The following is a 22,065-nucleotide window of genomic DNA, read 5'->3' as shown; positions in this document are numbered from 1 at the left end:
CTGACTGGCATTTCAAGAAGACGACGCCTTCTATTGTAAGGATTGTGTACGTGCCGTGTAGAGGATTGTACAACGTTCGGATACCTTCATTTTGCCTTCGGACAAATGTATATTCCATATATTTCTCTCATTTAAGTATGGTTCTCACCGATTTTAGCTATTAGAATTAATATTCCCATTAAAAAATAATATATACATCACACGCCATCCCACTGAATGCAAATGAAAGAGATATTTATGATGGAATTCACGGAATCGGACGGTGAGCATGGCAAATTTTACTCTACTGTACCTTTAGAGTAAAGATAGAGGTAAACCAACGCGAGCAGATAAACAACTGGTTGTTGTTATTTTGTTGTCGACTGTTCAAACTTCATGGGTATGGATAAATTATCTTTATGGCCCCAATTTAATGATCAAATGTAATACGAGTGTTCTCGTATATTGTAAATTATGAAATCATTGCAGATAATAATCGGTTATCGACGGCATTTCAGGCGCGACTCAGCTACTAGGCCCAGACCGATGTTAAAATGGCCTGGCTTAATAACTTTTAAGATGAATTAATTTTTAAAAGGCTATATAATAAGCAATGACTAAGAAAGCTCGACAAATATACGTAAAAGAGCTGCGTCTGCAGAAAACGCGGCTGGAATTACTAGTATGAACACTTGGTAGGTAGGTAGGGCTACTAGGCTGTATCCTTCAAGTTGAGCATCACGAAGCCGTAAAACAAATCTTTGACCTGTAGGCCAGGCCTACTAAGCCAAAGTCTGAAAGTAAGTCATATTTGGTCATGTCTTATGATAAACTTAGGCTATATACCTATGTACACTGGCGTATTTGTTAACCTAGCTTACCAACCAATCGACGAAGTAGGCTAATCCTAACTCCGGCTGGATGTTTAGAATAAGTTGGAGTAGCCTATTCCTAAGGCAAGTATGGGAATTGAAAATAGGGCTATTATAAGTACTTTTTCGGAGGTTGAGTTGATCCAGGCCATGCGGTGTTTTACCCTATGACTTCATTTTGCCTAGGTTACTTCCCAACTGCTGTGATAGGCCTATGCCTATCACATTGTCGACAGATAATGCAGCCTATGGGGAATTGAGTGTATTGTTGGCATATGGTAGGCTATTGGATCTAGGCCTGTGTTAAATCTTTATTCTTTCCTAATGATAAATTTACATGATGCTAATTTCAACTAGCTTATTCATTAACGTAGCATACAAGGATATACCCAAGCTAGGAGGAAGCTACGATAGGCTGAATGCAAAGTAGGCTTGGTACCTAACCTAGGAGGTATAATACACCAATCATCAAAACCTCTTTTAGGTTAAACCTACTTCCCATCTGTGGTGGTAGGACTATGGTCACTGCTGTAGCTGTACAAATAGACTAGTAGGCTGTGACTACATGAGTGTATCAATGGCTTATGCTAGGCTAATGACTGATTGCAAGTAGCCTAATATCAGCGTAAAATTGCACACCACTACTGTGACAGATTCAGGCCAGTTGCTGGCTGATATATTTTATTGTTTTTTTATGTTTTTTTTATTATGTTATTGATATTTAGCCTACTATCTTTTGTATGTGGTTACATACGTATTCATTCCCAAGGGGCTGATACTAAATGGTGTCCATTTTGAACCTAAACTGTTGCTGAGCTAGAAGGTTTTTGGAATTAGTCTACAATTTTACCAGTTTCTGCTATTATGCTGTAGGTCATCTAGGTTAGGGTAATGAGTAACCTAATCTGTGATACTGATAAATTTTACTCAGACCTCAAACCAGCTAATTTATTCAATTGTCGTGTGTTTACTGATAAGGGATTGGCCAAGCCTTAACTGGTAAAAAAGTATTTAACCCAAAATTCCAGAGTTGAAAATATGATCTTCCCCAAGTTTGAATGCGTACGTTGAGCGTTTCTTACATTTGTTTTGGTAGCTAATTAGTACATCCCACAATTATGGGACCACGGTGGGAAAGCAGGTTTTAGGAGAGGGGATAACTTAGGTTAGGTGTCTGTTCCTTACTCAGTTGGTACTTAGCCCCACCTGGACTTCCTAACTAAACTAACCTTGGCACTGCAGACTAAAATAAATAATGGGGTTGAGCTGTAACTTAACCTCACATGGCTAGCAACCCAGGACCCCCAACTAACTTAATATAGAGCCATGTATATTGAAAGTTCTAGGTTTGTGACCTAGCCCAGCCGCAATCTAACCTACGACACCCAGTTTGTACCTCATCATGCAGCTTTAGCCCCCAAACAACCCCAACAAACACATCCTAGGTCACCAGGTCCTTACTTGGAAATTGGTTAGTAAACCTTACCTTATTCAGAATCAAAATTTGTGGGAGTATCATAGGTATCGTGGATTACATCCTGTCATTCCATTCTCATACAAGTTCTGTCACCCAAAATCTTGGATTCCCTCTGGGGTCCTCCATAATTGTAGGCTGTAAGGGTTTCCAGTATCTTGAGAAGGGATGGTGGATTCTGAAATGGTAGAGCAATGCATTTATAGTGTTTCGTTTCCTCTTGAGTAAAAGGTATAGCATACTTTCTTCCAATGCTTAGCAGAGAAACAAGATAAATGGGATGTTATGTAAGTTTAAGCATTGGATATATAATCCCAAAATAAGAAAAAGTGAAAAAATTCATTGGGGATAATTTGCTAGCAAATTATTAAACATAACATTTTTCATAAAATATCTGCTACACTAGTGATACATCTACTCTTTCAATGAATGATTGAAGAGCAGAAGCTTTTCATCTCAGCCCTAAAAGCAAAACAAATTTAACAGAGGCAGGGCTATTAATGATTCACAAACCCATTTATATACATAAGTTTTGCAAGATTGGAGTTTCAATTAAAAAAGGAACATATTTCCTTTTGGAAATCAAGCAGAGATGCTTGTATATTAGTCTGCCATGAACTCACAAAGAGCTGCAGTCATCATTTTTTGAAGGAATTAATGAAGGAGAGGCAAAGCTAGAATTTGTAAAAATAAAGGTTGTTAGAGGGCCAACAGAAATACTATTATGCTAGATCAGGGAAAATCATTACAAGTTGAAAAAAAATATAGAGTAATGGATGCATTTAAAATGTTGTACTATTTTGATGTTTTATCAATTGTCTTAAAGCTATGATATTTTTATATAATGCACTGTAAAATACCTCTACAGTGAAGTATAATTGTTGACAGCATTTTTTTTATGTCACAGTTGTTCTTTGCCAATGCATTGTGTAATTTGGTCTATCACTCATGAGATCTATATTGTGTCTCATGCTCATAATAACAATACTAATTAAAAAGATATTTTACAATGACACACCTTTGTAGTATGTAAATTGCAGATTGAAAATAATAAGTCTTGGTTTTAATGCGCTAGTACCTATACAGAATTTTTTTTCTCCCATATTTTTTATTGATGCACTTATGATGATATAAACTTTCAGGAGTAGCATCATGGACGAAGAGATGTTAGAACTGATCTGGACCAATCATGGCCCAATATTTCGGTATTGGTTCACTGAGCATCGAGAGAAGGTAAAACTTTTGTATAATTATTTTGATGTCTTTTCTTCTAATTCTTTTGAAGCCTTTTCAGTTATGATTTTGCTTGTAAGATTCATTATTAGTGTAGTAGATATCTTAAAAATCTAAATTTCTTATTATTACGTACAAGAATACAAACTAGTTGCATTGTTGAATCTTGTAAACAAGGTACCCTACCCACTCACCAAGCAGAAGCCTAATTTCATCAATCCTTGTTAGGCCACAAATATCAGATGTGAACGTTTATAGTTATATTTGTTTATGTTTTGTTTCTTTGGTTCTGTATGTTAGGAATATGAAAACCAAGTTATGTTTTGTTCATGACACTTACCTGCCAGATATATATATAGCTGTATTCCTCTGACGACCGACAGAATTTCAAAACTCCCGGCAAACGCAGTGGTCGGCTAGGTGGTTAGTACCCATTCCCGCCGCTGGGAGGCGGATACCGGGAACCATTCCCATTTTCTATTCAGATTTTCTTCTGTCGCCGGTCGGTAAACATCTGTTTACAGACCTCCGCTTAGGATTTCGAAAACTTCATTTGTCACTTGAGTATTTGGATTGCCTTTTGGTTTCGGACTTGGCTTAGTGATTTGGCATACGCTATTGTGGTTTGGATTTTGATTTTGGCTTTGATTTTTCTTAGAATTGAGATGTCTGGATCTAGTTCTACTAGTTTCAGGGTGTGTGGTGTAGAAGAATGTAAGGTGAGGCTACCAAAAGCCTCGGTAGATCCTCACACAGTGTGTGTGAATTGTAGAGGGCATGTTTGCTTGTTGGATGATAGGTGCAAAGAATGTGAAGTATTAACTGATGTCGAATGGAAGGCGTATGAATCTTACATTCGTAGACTTTAGCGTGACAGAATTAGGAGGTCTTCCTCCAGGAGTGCTTCTGTTAAAAGTCAAAGTAAAGTTGCTCAATCTAACATAAATGTAGAACATGCTACGCATAACCCTATAATTTCTACCATTTTAGAATCGATTCGGAACCTTGAATCGAAAATGAAAGTGCTACAATCTAATGTGCAAAAGTGTAGTGATAATGCCTCCAGGTTGAGACCTCTGTCGGACTCCCAGAACACAGGGAATGGACATGTCGAAGGCCGAAGGAGGGTTACGGGAATTAAACACCGGTCTGGCGTCCCTTCGGCAGATCCTGAAGACGCATCCCAGGCTGCCAAAGATCGCGCGCAAGCGCGAATCTTGAAGGAATGCTTCTCTTCCTCCGAGACGTCCTCACCTCACCGTGGGTGGGAATCTCGGAAGACCTCTCCGACTGAGAGTGGTAAGGAAGACGTAAGGTGTCGCACAAGCGGCCATCTGTCTTTCTCGCCCTCTTAGGAAAGGTCTTACGGAAGAGTACGCAGCCTCTCCAAGTGAGAGTGGTAAGGAAGACGTAAGACGTCGCACTGGCGGCCATCTCTTTCTCGCCCTCTTAGGAAAGGTCTTACGGAAGAGCACGCAGCCTCTCCAAGTGGAAGTGGTAAGGAAGACGTAAGACGTCGCACTGGCGGCCATCGTCTTTCTCGACCTCTTAGGAAAGGTATGATGGAAGAGGACGCTTCATCGGGAGATCGAGAGCGTCCTCCGCCTCGATTTACGCTTCGGTCTTCTCCGGAAGACTTCGAAGACAGTATCCCGCACAAGAGATTTAGGACGCTTTCTGAGCGTCCTGATTCGAGTCCGGAGAGAAGGAAGAAGGCGTCCCCTCGCCCATCTTCTTCTCAAAGGTTCATTCCATCATATGGTTCTTCACCATCAAAAAAGACTCTCGAAGCGATTCGTCAACAGTTGGATACGTTTTTCGCCAAGAAAGAGGAAAGATCACGTAGTCGTAAAAAAAGATCTTTGGCTACCCGTCAAGAAATCTAGACGTTCTCCTGCGGCTTCTCTTCGTTCTTCGTCTTCGTCTGATCCGTCGCCTTCTAGACCTCATCGACTCAATCAGGAACGCGCAAGCGGTCCTGCTGGGAGAGTCTCTAGAAGTATTGGCGGTAAAGATAAAGACAATAGGTGCCGCACAGGCGGCCACCGCCGTCGTCTTTTCCCAGAGTCGAAGAACGTTCAGAAGGATCGCTCAGGAATAGAATTGGGAGGAATGGATCTTGACTTACAGGAAGAGCATATTCAACAAAACAAACGCTTTGCTAACCAGGACGCTCGTAAGGACGCTTCTCGGGACGCTCGGGGTCGGAAACGTCGGCTGGAGAGACTTCAGACGCACGATATTAGTTCAGAAGAAGGATATGAAGATGAATATGAGGACGTTTTTGAGGACGCGAGGCGTAGTGCTAGTAAGGACGCTCGTCGTCCTTTATATCAGTACGCGTTCCAGGACGCAAATGAGGACGCTTTCCAGGACGCAAATGAGGACGCTTTCCAGGACGCAAATGAGGACGCTTTCCAGGACGCTTTTGAGGGCGCTAGGCGTCCGATGCATAAAGTTATCCTGAGCAGAAAAGAACAGGTCGCTAGTCAGAAGGATAAGCGCCATATGCTTCAAGGTAGTAGGAACTACAATATCAGTGCTCGTCAAGAGAAATCGTATGACGTCAGTTTGGAAAATTCGGAGAGAAAGTCAAGGTTAGGAGAAACATAGCAGACTCTCCTCTTCAAAATTGATTTCAAACACAAAACAAAACCTACGGTTCGAAAGGGAGATGAAACTTTGGTTTCTTCTTGTTCATTGCAGAATAAGGCTATGTCTCCATTAGAAAATAAATCGTCAAGCGAGACTGTTTCTGAAGAGGAGGAGGATCCTACAACCTCATCCTCAGTGGATTATAAGACTCTGACTCGTCTTTTAAAAGATTTGTTTCCCGAGAAGTTCCGAGCTCCAGTTCCTCTCTCTCCACCTTCGCAACTAACCTCTTCGAAGGCAAGGAAGACTCCAAATTTTGTCAAAATGGCCACCTCGCTCTCGACTAAAAGGGCTTTTAAAAGAATCCATGATTGGATGGAATCCAAAAAGACAAAGGGCAAGACTTCTTTTGCACTTCCCCCCACAAGGCTTAGTGGAAGATCGGGGAAGTGGTACGAGACAGAAGAGGAAGCAGGCTTGAGAATCCCCGCTTCCGCACAAGGGGATTTCGCCAACTTAGTGGAAGCTCCTAGAAGATCTTACCTGGCATCAGCGAAAGTTTCGTGGACAATGTCGGAGATAGATCACCATCTCAAAGGCCTTTATAAAACTTTGGAAGTTTTTAACTTTCTAGATTGGTGTCTGGGCGTCTTGGATGTTCAGTCTAGAAGCCCAGATTCCATCTCATTGGAGGACTTAGCGAGTATTTTGTCATGCATGGACAGAGCAGTAAGAGATGGCTCCGACGAGCTGGCATCACATTTTGCGTCGGGAGTCCTGAAGAAACGCGCACTCTTCTGTAGCTTCACAGCTAAGTCAGTGTCACCAGCGCAAAAAGCAGAATTGTTGTTCGCTCCCTTTTCTGCTCATCTTTTTCCACAATCGATGGTAAAGGATTTATCAGTAAATCTCCAAGAACGAGCGACGCAGGACTTATTGTCTCGGTCTTCGAAACGTCCTGCTGATCAGATGTCTTCAAGAACCGCGCAAGCTTCTAGGAAGAATTATAAGCCCTTTCGTGGAAGAGCCTCTTCAAGAGCTGCTGCTCGAGGGAGGAGTTTCCCTAGGGGCAGAGCCCCCTCAAAAACCAGGGGAAAGAAATGACTTTTCGGCCCTCCAGACACCAGTCGGGGCGAGACTCGCGCTATTCGCCGAAGCATGGAGGATAAGAGGGGCGAACTCTTGGTCACTCGAAGTGATCGAGAAAGGTTACAAAATCCCGTTTCTATCGAAACCACCATTAAGCATAGAACCAATAGACCTTTCGCCCTCTTATCAGGATTCAAAGCAACAGATCTTATTAGACCTTTTTGGATCAGATGTTGGAAAAGAGAGCAGTAGAAAGAGTCGTGTCACGGAACTCCCCAGGCTTCTACAACAGGCTTTTCCTTGTTCCGAAGCACTCGGGAGGATGGAGACCTGTCCTAGACGTAAGCAGGCTGAATCTTTTTGTAAGGAAAATAAAATTCAAGATGGAAACTGCGCAGTCTGTTTTAGCTTCCCTGAGACCAGGAGATTGGATGGTGTCCTTGGATCTCCAAGATGCCTATTTCCATGTTCCGATACATCCTCGGTCCAGGAAGTTCCTCAGATTCGTTCTGAAAGGACAGGTCTTCCAATTCAGAGCTCTCTGTTTCGGGCTGAGTACAGCCCCTATGATATTCACGCTTCTGATGCGAAATGTAGCAAGATGGCTCCATCTCTCAAAGATAAGAGTCTCACTCTATTTAGACGATTGGCTGATCCGGTCCACTTCAAAGGAACAGTGTCTGGAGGACCTACATACGACATTACAGCTGACGAAGGACCTGGGCCTTCTGGTCAACTTCGAGAAGTCCCATCTGATTCCCACACAGTCCATCGTGTATCTGGGGATTCAGATGGATTCAGTGGCTTTTCAAGCATTTCCATCCATAGAACGTCAGCTAAAATGCTTAGAGAAAGTATCGGTCTTCTTAGAGAAAGGATATGCTCGGCGAGGGAATGGATGAGTCTGCTGGGGACCATTTCCTCGCTGGAGAAATTTGTTTCTCTGGGAAGGCTGCACCTCAGACAGCTTCAGTTTTTCCTAGCAGACAACTGGAAGAACAAGAAAGACCTAGACGAGATTTTGAGAATCCCTCAATCGATCAAACAGCATTTGAGGTGGTGGTCCGATCCCGTAAAGCTATCGGAAGGGATGTCCCTCAAAGTTCTGAGCCCAGACCTAGTGTTGTTCTCAGACGCGTCCATGACGGGCTGGGGAGCAACACTGGGGGAGGAAGAAGTGTCAGGCCTCTGGAGAGGGGAACAGAGGTCCTGGCACATAAACCTCAAGGAGCTAGAAGCAATTCGATTGGCACTTCAATGCTTCGAGTCAAGGATTGTGGGACGAATTGTACAAGTCAACTCGGACAACACCACGGCGCTCGCATATCTCAAAAAACAGGGAGGAACTCTATCTCGCTCCCTGTTCAAGATAACGAGGGAAATCTTACTTTGGGCGAAGCTGAGAAATGTAACGATTCTAACGAGGTTCGTTTCAGGACAGCAGAACGTTCGTGCGGATCTCCTCAGCCGTCGACATCAAATGCTTCCAAACGAATGGACTCTCCATCCAGAGGTCTGCAAGGAGTTGTGGAAACTTTGGGGACGCCCACTGGTAGACCTCTTCGTGACAGCAAAAACGAAGAGGCTTCCGATTTACTGCTCTCCGGTTCTAGACCCAGGAGCAATAGCAATAGACGCCATGCTTTGGAATTGGAAGGGGATGGATCTCTACGCCTTCCCTCCATTCAAACTCCTGGGAGAGGTAATAAGGAAGTTTGCGGCGTCGGAAGGAGCAAGAATGACGTTGATCGCCCCCTTTTGGCCTGCAAGCGACTGGTTCACAGAGGCCATGTCATTTCTGGTAGATTTCCCAAGGACACTTCCAGAAAAGATCGATCTACTCAGACAGCCCCACTTCGAGAGGTATCACGGAAACCTCTCCGCTCTGAGTCTGACTGCATTCAGACTATCCAAAAGTTGGCCAGAGCGAGAGGTTTTTCAAGATCGGTGGCAAGAGCTATTGCCAGCGCTAGAAGAACTTCTTCCCAAGCTGTCTACCAATCGAAGTGGGCTGTCTTCAGAGGTTGGTGTAGAAGGAAAAATATTTCCTCCTCCACGACCTCTGTGAGCCAGATTGCTGATTTTCTCTTACATCTTAGAGAGATAGACAAACTTTCAGTGTCAACGATTAAAGGCTACAAAAGTATGCTATCAACGGTCTTTCGACACAGAGCTTGGATTTATCGAATGATAGAGATCTTCACGATTTATTGAGGTCCTTTGAAACATCAAAAGCTCCACGAGACAAGATTCCCTCATGGAATTTAGATGTTTGTCTTAAAGTTTTTAATGTCAGCCCCATTTGAACCTATGCACGCTGCCTCTTTGAAAGATGTAACTAGGAAAGCTATTTTCCTGACCGCTTTGGCAACAGCTAAGAGGGTTAGCGAAATCCAAGCTATAACTAAACATGTGGGTTTCAGAGAACACAATGCGGTGTGTTTGCTGAGCCCCTCGTTCTTAGCGAAGAACGAAAACCCATCCAACCCCTGGCCTAAAAGCTTTGATATCAAGGGGTTATCAGAGTTCGTCGGACGAGAGCCAGAGAGAGTTTTGTGCCCTGTCAGAGCTCTCAAATTTTATCTAGAAAAGACCAAACAATGTAGAGGCCCGTCGGACAACCTGTGGTGTTCGGTCAAGAGGCCGGAATTACCAATGTCTAAAAACGCACTGGCGTTCTTCTTGAGAAATACCATCAGGGAAGCTCATTCATCCTGCACGGATGGTGATCTTAAACTGCTAAAAGTTAATGCTCACGAGGTTAGAGCGGTAGCTACTTCGGTGGCTTTTCAGAAAAAAATATGGCACTCAGTGATATCCTGGGTGCCACATTTTGGCGAAGCAACTCTGTGTTTGCCTCACACTACCTCAGAGATGTGAAGGCGACATATGAGAATTGCTACTCGCTTGGACCATACATTTCCGCGGATACAGTATTGGGGACGAGAAGCAATACGAACCCCATCCTTTAGAAAATGGATGTGTGTGATTTTAATTATGGGTTTGTTTTTTTACGGTCGTAGGGTTGGCCGCTTGAGGCGGTCTTCCCTTTAATTAGCCTGAAAGTTATGGGACTAACTTTAGTGAGGCTAGGTTAGGTGGTATTTATTATGCTTCGTTGTCTTCAGTATGGTCAATATGGTCTAGTCACATTGTGGTCACGCTCCCGTTGACAGATCATCTAGAACTATCCAGCTATACAGGTCACTACCTTGCTGGAAATTCTAGTTAAGCAGGAGCAGGCTTGGGTGACAGTAATCACGAAGTCAGCTATGCTAACAGGTAGGGAACCAAGATGTCAATCATCTGCATGTGAAATGTTTCCAAAATCCTTCTATTCTGTCCCTTCCCACCTCCAATGGTGGGATTCAGCTATATATATATCTGGCAGGTAAGTGTCATGAACAAAATGATATTGTCATGATACAATAAAGTTTGTTCATACTTACCTGACAGATATATATAATCAAGTACCCACCCACCTCCCCTCAGGGGACAGTGGTAAAGAAAATCTGAATAGAAAATGGGAATGGTTCCCGGTATCCGCCTCCCAGCGGCGGGAATGGGTACTAACCACCTAGCCGACCACTGCGTTTGCCGGGAGTTTTGAAATTCTGTCGGTCGTCAGAGGAATACAGCTATATATATATCTGTCAGGTAAGTATGAACAAACTTTATTGTATCATGACAATATCATGTTTGTATGTTTTTGCCTGTAGTTTTTGAAGCTTGTAACCTTAATTACAAGCTTTGCCTGTCTCGACTAAAGGCTTCATTTCATATTTTGCAATCATTTATGACTGTTATTAAACCATACTCTTTAAATAGTCATAAGACTACAGTCTTGTATTATTTTCTGTGATTGTGATTTATTTTATACAGCAGTGTTCATGGCACCAGCTAGAAATAGTTATGAAGCTTGGTGAGAAGAAAATTGTTTGTAGGAGGGAATAACTAGGTACTACTCTTCCTTGAATGATTGTTCAGGTCTAAACAGGTACTACCCATCTATATTAATATACTGTACATACTATATGTGTGTAGCAAGAGAGGAAGAAGAAGCAAAGGAGAGAAACAATATTACATTTATTAAAGGATTACATTGTATCTAAGTCAGTGTTGAATGTCTAATGTCTTTATATGACTGCTTCAATGCTAAACACCAGCAAATGTCTTTGTTTCATTGGTAAACACCAGCAAATATCATCCTCAAACACAATTTCCATGAAAATTTTGGCAGAATCTTCAACAGTTTAGATTTGTCAAAATTTGTTAGTGAATTTTATTTCATTAGGATTATAGCCTAATTATCATTTTAAGAAGTCTGATATAAATGCCTAATATTAATATTATGAAAAGGTGTCTTTTTAGGTTTAATTGAAACTTGTTTCATTTCATTTAGTAGCCATTATTTTGGCAAAATTCCATAAAGTCTATTGCTTTTCTGTGTTTGTGTAAAAGCCAGTTACTTTACTTTATTTTTATTTTTAAGTGCATTTGTTGATGTCAGCACTTTCTATACTCATCCATATTTTAATCTTCACAGGAGCGGTACACTGATGCAACAATTGGGTGCGAAGGTAAATTATATGCTGTTCACAAATTGGTCCTAGCCACTTGCAGCAACTATTTCGACGAGGTTTTTGAGCACACCGAGGGAAAACACCCAGTCCTTCTGCTTCATGACGTTAAGCAGCATGAATTAGAAGCTATTTTGTGTTACATGTACACTGGGTCAGCTAATGTGTCACAACTAAACCTCTCAAGGTTTATGATGGTTGCAAAGGCTTTGCAGATCAAAGGGCTTGCAGTTCCTGATGGGGATTCAAGTGACCCTTTGGTAGCCGTAGAGAATCCCCAGGTTGATGACAACAAAGGCTCTTCTTCAGGAGGTTATTGCTGGCAAGAGAGCGAGATGGGATCCATGCAGTCAATGTCGGACAGTTCTGAGTTGCATGAAGACATGGATAATGTACGACAGGGTGCGGGAGGTGTTGGGAAAAAAGAAGATATGGATAGAAAGAAAAGTGACACCAAGGATCAGTACTCCTTCCCAGGTTTTAAATACAAAAGTGTTGAGGTATGTTTATATGATTTTTTTTTACACAGCACATTTGTTATACAGTGGCCTTAAATTTTGAGCTTAGGTTGAATTAGCTGTTTATAGTTTTAGATAATGATTTTGTGTAATTACTTAGGGCTGGGCATAGCAAGAATGTTTTGTAAAATTATCTCTGTCCATAGTATGCTTTCTATCTCAATCAGGTAAGGAATAGTTACTCTGAATTTTTTTGTTGCTCTTATATGGTTTTGATCCTTGATGCTTAGCAGTAAATACAGCATTTATGTGTTTGAAGCTGTTCTTGTGTTGCAATCTGTTTCAAGTGCCATTAGTATATTAAAATTTGAAATCATCTTAGTATTGTAGGTAGGAGATTAACAATGCTGGTATATAGCATAGGAGGATTTCATAAGGACTGAATATTTATTGTTTTAAAGAAAGAACACCTCTGCTTCAGCTTTTGTTTTGTTAGGTGTTTCCTGTTGTCTTATTTTGATGCTTGTGTTTTTGTGTTTTTCTGGTTACTTGTTCTCAGTAAGCATTCACAAGTAAAAATGTGTGATAGTAATAAAAAGTTCTACACATTCTCTCTCTCTCTCTCTCTCTCTTCTCTCCTCCTCCTCTCTCTCTCTCTCTCTCTCTCTCTCTCGTTCTCTCTCTCTCTCATCTCTCTCTCTCTCTCTCTCTCTCTCTCCCACACACACACACCACACACACACACACACACACACACACACACACACACACACACACACACACCAGCTTGTGTATTTCATCTTCTCTTCATCCAAATGCTGAAACATACGGTGAATTATATATACTATATAAGGAAGAATCAATCAAAGGTAGAATTATTTCTTGAAAATCTGATTTGTAATATATATCATGTGATATATTCAAGAGAGAAAAATTTAGAAATAATTTATGAATCACTGATAAAGTGACAAAACCACGTCATGTTATTGAGTCCACAGCCCTTTTACAACTTTGGAAATTTTTAGGAAATGTGTTTCAACATAACATTGCTAGTAATCAAGATATTTGTTTTTATGTATACAACAAGCAGGAACTATTAAATTTTATTTATTTCTAGTGTGCTCTGAATTTCTGTTAAAGAGGCAGATTTGCAGTACTGATGTGGACTCTATCAGAAAGGAAGTAGTTGATTAATCCAAAGTATTTCTTGTTTTTTGGCATTTTATTCATACAAAGTGTCAGGTGTCAGAAAGGTATTTCTTGTGTAGACATGAATCTAAAAATGAGATTGAATTTCATTTGTACCTTCAACAGTAGGTTTACAAAGGAATTTCAAAACTTAATGTTATGTTAAATACAGGTGTTTGTTACTTTGCCTTTGAAATTTAAATATGACTTGTGTATCTAAATTGTTAAAAACAACTGTAAAGTAAGAGTGGGTTATCATGGAAGATCCTTATCTAAGGACGTAGTGTACCATTCTGAAGCCCGGAAAAAGAGGCTGGCCCTGAGTTTGAGGATATGAAGTCTAAATGTGGAGTTGTTAAACTGGAAAAATAATTATGGATGCACATTCCTTTACATACCAAAAAGTGAGACTGTATTTTCGACCAAGTATGTTTAAAATATTTTAATATTAAAGTACATGATATGTACCTCAAATACATTATTATATTTATTTGTGACCAAGTATGTGTAGAGTATTTTAATAAAAGTACATATGTTTACCTCAAATACATTATTATAGTATTTGTTCTAGGGTGCTAATGATGGTGATCTGATCAAGAAGAGAGAAGTTCTAGAGAAGATAATATCTCAGACAGAAAGACAGTTCATCACAGATGGAAAACAAGGAATCACGCAAGAGAAAGCAGGGAGTTTGCAGCAAGACAGTGCTCCAACAATTAAAACTGAAGTTGATGAGTACATTGATCAAAAGAAGCCGATGAAAAAAGAAAAGCTTTCTCCATCAGAGTGTGGGTCCTCAAAAATCTTTAAGGTTTGTATAACTAGAGTCGACTATAGCACATGCAGCCAGAGTATGATGATTTAGAATGCAATTAGTGCGTGGTAATATAACTTGAGTAGCAAATTAATAAAATGCTCAGTGCTAGATTGCTAGTGCTACATTTCTGCTCTTTGGCAAACTGAGTATGATAAGGTGCCTTTCCAAACTGACATGAGTGTGATGGCAGGCAGACAGTGCAGTATAACATGACCTGGGAGTTCATGTTACAAGTTTGTACTCAGATTTTATTCCCATTTTTATGGTAGTACAGAGAACAAGAGTAAGGTCACATGCAATGAGCTTTATATCTGACAATGATCAACAGACTTGTAATTTTGATCGTAGTATGCAACCTTTATTACTCTCGTACTATTATATTCCCTTATGTAGAAAGTGTAATTGTTTTGTCACAGTCATCCATCACTTTATGACGGCCTACATTCACATCAACTCCAATTCTATACACAACATAAAAGAAGCAGAAGAAGGAAGTTCACACATCCAATCCAAGCTCCAAAGCGTTGCTGCTGACAGAAAACTTTATTCTGAGCTTTTGACTTTGGTCCTGATTTTCTCCTATTCATGTTTTCATGTCAATTTTGCCTTTCCTTTTGCTGTCAAGCATAGTTTTTTTGTCTTTACTTACTCCATGGTGACTGCTTATTCTTGAATTTTGAATATTTTCCCCCCAAGGTTTCAGAATAATCAAGCTTTGATAATGCCTTTTGACCTTCCAGGAAGGGCTTACTATGTCAATTAGCTAGTGGAAGTCTTACCCATGTTGATAGTTATGTCAGTTTAAATTTTGCTACTGAACTGTGTTCCTTGTTCCTCTCTATTTTGTTTCTGACCATTTGCAATTGTTACTTCAGGTTTCTCAGCAAATAAGATTAATATTTCTTCTTTTTGATCACTGACGTGAAGTCTTGGGTTACTTTTACTTATTGTTAATGGCCTGTGGTATTAATGTATTTAATTTTGATGAAGTATGACTCTGAATTCTTATAGATCATTATTAATTGACCATAAAATTCTAGGTATATGTGTGAAGGAGACCATTTGGTTTCCTGATTTAATCCGACCGTTAAGAACATAAAAAAGCAGATGTAAAATAATTAAGTTATGTGCATTAAAATTTTCTACAGAAGTTTTTAAATTCATTTGGAGAGAAAGAGTAGAACCAATGTTGCATGTGTTTGCATTTGTTGGTATATTTTATGTAGTGAAGCTGATTGAATAAAACATTTCTGCAGGGCACCATGAAAAGGAATCTGAATGGTCAGAAGAAGAGCAGCATCAGCAAAGTGAAAACCAGTAAGTTTAAGAGTATGAAGAAACACCTTCTCTCTGGGGAGAAGTCTTACAAATGTCTCCAGTGCCCCGCCTCTTTCACACGCAAGTATGCACTTCGTCGCCACGTACAAAACCTACATGTTGATGTGGAAGGTTTTGTCTGTACTTACTGTCATGCCAAGTTTGCGAGCAAGGAGTTCTTGACGCTACACATGGAAACACACGACAAAAGCAAACCGTACGTGTGTACCCTGTGTCATGCTTCTTTTTCCCGCAAAGACAAATTGACTGTTCACATAAAAAATCACGAGACTGAAGGTAAAGGCAAAGTGATAGCTCAGGTCAAGAATTTCAGCAGTAAAGTATTTGTGTGCAATGAGTGTCCAGCCACATTTGAGAATCATAGCCTGTTTGTTGAACATAGCCAGATGCATGCAGGTGAGAGACAGTTCCCTTGCACTGTCTGCCCAGCAGCATTTGCAAAGAAAGTCCACCTAAGTAGGCACTTCTTGACTCACAAAGGCTTTGGGTCAAAAGACAAGCTTCAAGATTGTAATTGATTTTTATGGTAAAAACGGCATAGTCAGATATTTACAGTACTGTAAAAATAACTTAGTCAAATACTTACAACAGTTAGTTCATGGAACTTAGTAGTTTTTCTTTGTGAAATGCCATCCCAGTTAAAAGTCATTTTCCTTCAAGGTAGAAATGAATACAGGAATATTTAACGAGTCCAGGTGTGTCTCTGTTGTTACGCTAAGTGAATGATTACAGAATTGTAAGGTACTTTTTTTATATATCTTATGTCTGAGACCAAATTTTATCATTTTTTGAATATTTTTATGTATGAACTGTCATTCCTGCACTGTTATTTACTTCAACAGCAGTAGCAAGATTCACTGAAAATCTCTTAATCATAATTTCTGCTTTGTAAATATATTGCTGTACATTTCATAAAGATGTCGGCTGCATCCTTTTTTATAATTCTGCAAGTTTTTATGCAGTGTACGTATCATAAATGTAAATGTCCTTGTTTTCCCCTTCTGCTACCTCTGCTCATGTTCACATCATAGAAGTCTTGCCCTTCCTCGAGTAGGACTGTATGTGTCAGATAAAACTACTTTATAATTTAAATGTAAATTTCGTTAAAGTTCATGATTTGTAATAATGACAATTATTTTGTCACTTAAAAACTTCTACTTGTTACATCATGAAGTTTCTTTGTATTGACTTACAAGCTACATCATGAAGTTTCTTTGTATTGACTTACAAGCTAATAAGAAAAGGTTTTAGTTTTAGTGTAGGCATAAAAATTTTGGGGGCAATTTTGTACTATTATTACAGTTAATGATTTTCAGTTACAGGTCTTGGTACAATTTTTTTTTACTGAATTATATGCTTATAATTAAATTTTTAGTTTTAGCTTAGCCATTAAAATTTTTGGGACATTTTGTTTTCACAGTCTGTCAGGTCTGTTTTAAATGTTAACGAGATAATTACTAAGAATTTTTATTATAGTATCTCTTTAGATGTACGTAATACATTATTTAAAAACTGTATCATTAGTTATTAATTTTATCATACCTAGTCAGCACAGCAACAAAGATATGTGAAACTAAATATTTATGTACTGTAGTTGGCTAAAACTTTGTTTAAAGCTAGGATCACATCAGGCAAGTTTTCAAGGGGGAGTAGCATTGAATATAAAAAGAGCCTCTTAGTGTACTCACTCCTTTCCCATCTGTGCCATTTGAGTCATATTGCTTGGGATTTGGTAACTTGGTTGTTACCTCTTCATGTGGAAGATTCCTGATAATGTGTAAGCAAAATAGAATTTAATGATGAGTGGTTGAAGTTAGTATTTAATAATGAGTGGTTGCCCCATTGTCTGGAAATTTTGGTTAATTGCTTCCCCATACTTTTGATTATGGTGATCTTTTTCATGTTATAATTTTTAAACATGTAGGTATGGGTACTGTATATTTTACCATATCCATAGCTACTGTGCTATATACTATTTGTGATTGTTATAAAGATTTTACTAACATATGTTTAAGATTAACATATGTTAAGGATTTATGAAAATTTGCTGGAAGCAAAATAGTCAAGTGTGCCTTCTTCACTGCTTTTACACAGGACAATGCTTACAATGTGCCTTGTCTTGCACAATGTAGACATTTCTTAAGGTTCTTTGTAAGATCCCCTCAGCTTTCATCAACATTTCTTTCTGTATGTTACTTTCATGTTTCCTTTGGTTTTCAACTACTTTGGAATAGTAATTCCAATTTACCCCTCTATATTAACCCTTTGAGATTATGAGGGGGTTGGGTCCAAAACTTCTATGCCATAAAACCTTGTCTATACTGGCCTACCACTCATGGGTAGTAATAATTTTGCTTATTTTCCAAAACTCAAAATTAGTCAAGGACAGAATAATACAGAGGGTTAAAAAAAATTTTGTGCCATAAAATGTATGGTATAATTTCTTTCCTAATTTATGCATTATATTGCCATTTATACATTTTACTGGATACAGGTCCACAATGCCCTATCTGAAACCTTTGGGCCCAACTATGCTTTGGTTTTTGGAATTTGGAACTAAAGCTTGCTCCATATACACACTTAACACATTTTACTTGAAACAAAACCTTAATAAATCTTAAAAAAAAAAAAAAAAAACAGCCTCAAAAGAGCTGCAACAATTTTGCACCTAAAACATAACTTCATCACAAATATCACATATGTGAGTTGCATGTTCAGTAGATTACTGTAGGTTATGCCAATGGTGCTAGTTTCATTTTCAGTAGATTATACTATGCTCTGCCTTTTTTCAGTTTTGGCAGATTCCACTGATAGTGTGAATTACATCTAAACTGGTTTTTGACTGACTTGTATGCTTAGAAGCAAAAGTTACGTATGGTGAATGTGAATCATCATACATTGAACTATGTTTATCAAACTTGTGGTTTATCTGATAATGCATCAATATTTCTTATAATTAACAACCACTTACTTTCCAAGCGCCTCAGTGTTGTGGTCGGTATGGTGTTGGCGTGCCACCTCGGTGGCCGAGAGTTTGATTCTCGGGCATTCCATCGAGGTGTGAGAATCGTGTATTTCTGTTGATAGAAGTTCACTCTTGACGTGGTTCAGAAGTCACGTAAAGCCGTTGGTCCTGTTGCTGAATAACGACTGGTTCCACGCAACTTAAAAACACCGTACAAACAAAACAAAAAACAACCACTTACTAGTTTATGCAGTACACTGGCATAAACAGTACCAGATTTTTGTTGATGATAGTTACTGTAACTATTGCACATTTATTAAGAGTTGTGTTAAAGTTGTTGATTTCTTAATTCTCAATGGTGACCTCCATGAGTAAAAAAAAAAAAAAAAAAAATGTTTTGGAATAGGCAACTGGTTAAATGGTACCTTTATTTCAAATTTACTTTGTTTATACATAAGATTGCATTAGTAAACTTCAATACGGACATTTCGGTTTGCCACAAAATTCCACTAAATTACTCTTGTACTTCATAGTGTCTGGCCACCACCTAAGAAGAAATAATTCATATTCTATGGTTCCTTCATGTCAACCAGATGAATGCATGAATTTGATCATGTTCAGGCAAAGATGGTTGGTCCACTCGTGAGGTTTGTAGTCAGGTTTTCCTATTCTTTATCTGTATCCTCATCTTATGGCAAAGCTACTACATCAGATTGTAACAAAGTTTTGCAAGAATGTCATTTTAGCAAGGCTGAATATCTTTCATGTTTTGATATAAGCCAACAGTTTCAAGCAGAATTCTTATGCAGTGACAGGTCACTTTGGATAGACTTGGGTGTACAGGTTCTGGTTAAACACTTATTACACCTGATTTTTTTTTTTTTTTTTTTTTTTTTTTTTTGTACTTAAGGTGTTCTTGATTATGAAATATCTAAACTTTTAGCTAGAAAAGCTAGTACATCAAGCTCCTTTTGGATTTGCTGTTGTAGCTCAGACATGCAATGCACATCCACTTTTCCAGACTGCTTTTCTCCAAGAAAATTCATACCTACTTAATAGTGAAGATAATAAAACAGAGGCTTTAGCACAGCTCAATGTTTGAGTTTAAAAAAGGACACCTAAATATACAATTAATGCAAACTCTGGCATAAATTCTTAAATGATGCTGGTCCAAACTACATATACAAATTGCTGTTTGTGTGTATACAGGAGGCTCATTTTAAATGTATGCAACTCTCATGGTAGCAAAACCCCTTGAATTTGGAAGGCAAAATTTAGTGTCATAAGGCTTAATTTTTTATTTTTGTTTCAGTAATGATGCTTTAGATTACTTGTTGGCAATATCTCATGATCAGATAAGAAAGATGCTAATTTTGTTTCCTTTCCTTTTAGAAGTCTGTTGGGAGGGGCAGACTTTTGAAGATATCTGTACTGTACATTCTTAGGTTCATTGCAAAAGGTAATAAAATGTATCATCTTGAACCTCTGAGTACTAAACTAAGATGTTAACCTTTATACTGTAGTCTAGTCTTTTTAAGTACTGTTCTAATAACTACTGTAACAATGTATGTGATTTTTTATACATAGCAGCCTTCTGTATTATTTATGCTGTCATATGCCATGCTTAAAAATTCTGCCAAAAGTTATCCTCTTCAAAACAAGTAAATTTTGTGTACAGTAGCTAATGAGTGTGGCTTGGTGACTACTGATTTATTGACTTAATATTGAACAGAGGGGAAATGCCTTGTGTGATGCGAGGTTTAAGCATATAGAAAATTATTAAATACTGGCTAATTTTCTAAGAATATGACATTAAATTTCTATTACTCTTAGTATGAAGAGAACTTAAAAATAGTTATTTACATGAAAAGACTTTAAGATTACGGCACTTTATCGAATATTTAGCATTACTATACAATATAAAATCATAAAATTAAAGTTTTACCTTGTGTCAATTCCTTTATTGATGGTATAATGTCCTTATTTTTTTCCTTCAGGTAACTTCTATCTTATACACGACTGAATTATATCTAGCTGTCTAGCACTGTATTTGGAGTTTTATGAATCTAGTTATATTACTTGCAAGGTTTGCTACAGAATTATTCCTTTTCATTTTGGTACAGTTTGACCTCTAACCTCAGCTACAAAAGCCCCTTTTGCACCGCTTAAATGCTTTGATTGGAGTTTTATGTTTCACACACACACACACACTATGAATTTTCCATACTGTTTATGTAATTTGTGTGTGAATTTATGTAGAGAGAGGACAAAAAAAAAAAAAAAAAAAAAGACTATTTGTTCACATGTAAGGATTGTTTTTGGGAATGTTTTGATAATTAGAACCAATAATGAAAATATTTTCATAATGGAGTTGTTTTAATGTAAAACTGACTAAATTTAAATAAATAGTTTATGTAACCAACTTTTCCTCACCTCTGGGCAAAAAGAAACGCTCAAATATTTATATATTATATACAAGTACTATCCTACTTACAACCAAGTTTGGTTCCGACCCACTGGTTGTAAGTCAGAATGGATGTAAGTCGAACCTTAGAAAGTGGCCAACATACTGAGTAGGGTATACTATCAAACCTTTGCTATATAAGTGCCTACTTAGTACTGTAATGTAATGTACAATCATTATTTCAATCTTTTTACCATAATGTACTTCTACTAATACATTTTAATCATTTATGTAATAGTATATATTACGTACAATCGGGCATTGAGTTACAATGGGGTTAGGTTCTTGCATGCATGTCAGAAGTCGATTCTTACGTAAATTGGTTTGCAATTCAGTCTACAGTACAGTTAATACCAAATGATGCTGCAGATAGGGCAGGGTAACTCAAACTGATGCTGCCTGAGTGATGAAGAGTTCTCATGAGATGGCGCAGTGCCAAGTAACTCAATGGTCAACTGTCTGAAGTAAGGTTGTAAGTACGAGTGGTCATATGTCGAGCAGGTTGTAAGTCGGATAGTAGTTGTATATATAATATATATATATATATATATATATATATATATATATATATATATATATATATATATATATATATATATATATATATATATATGAATAACTTGATCACGAAGTATATAAAACGTGATGCTATGTATAATATAATATATATATATATATAATATATATATATATATATATATATATATATATATATATATATATATATCTATATATATATATATATATATATATATATATATATATATATATATATATATATATATATATATTATATATATATATATATATATATATATATATTATATATATACCTATATATATATTTATATAGGCGTCCCGGGTGTTTTACGACGGGTCCGGCTTACGACGTTCCGAGGTTACGACGCTTTTTCTTAAATATTCATTGAAAAATCCACCCTGGTTACGACGCTAACGCTTCCGACGCTCCGAGTTAACGAACGCTTTTAAAAAACGCATACTATGATAAGAAT

At 38.2% G+C, this 22,065-nt stretch overlaps 1 protein-coding gene across 2 annotated transcripts; it reads left to right on the top strand.

Annotated features, from left to right (window-relative positions):
* Positions 1-227: 227 nt before the first annotated feature.
* Positions 228-18,821, top strand: LOC135205432 (gastrula zinc finger protein XlCGF57.1-like). 2 transcript variants are annotated; one of them, XM_064236011.1, is made up of 5 exons: positions 228-379; positions 3,468-3,558; positions 11,789-12,322; positions 14,040-14,279; positions 15,542-18,821. In XM_064236011.1, exons 2-5 carry the CDS (start codon positions 3,478-3,480, stop codon positions 16,139-16,141), a joined length of 1,455 nt encoding a protein of 484 aa, XP_064092081.1. In that variant the 5' UTR covers positions 228-379; positions 3,468-3,477; the 3' UTR covers positions 16,142-18,821. The 2 variants fall into 2 exon arrangements, with proteins under 2 accessions (XP_064092081.1, XP_064092082.1); XM_064236012.1 differs by lacking the exon at positions 228-379 and adding an exon at positions 640-779.
* Positions 18,822-22,065: the final 3,244 nt, after the last annotated feature.

The sequence above is a fragment of the Macrobrachium nipponense genome, chromosome 24, assembly GCF_015104395.2.
Source record: "Macrobrachium nipponense isolate FS-2020 chromosome 24, ASM1510439v2, whole genome shotgun sequence".
Taxonomy (NCBI): domain Eukaryota; kingdom Metazoa; phylum Arthropoda; class Malacostraca; order Decapoda; family Palaemonidae; genus Macrobrachium; species Macrobrachium nipponense.
The sequence above is the reverse complement of the archived record's forward strand: the minus strand, read 5'-3'. Positions and strand labels throughout refer to the sequence as shown.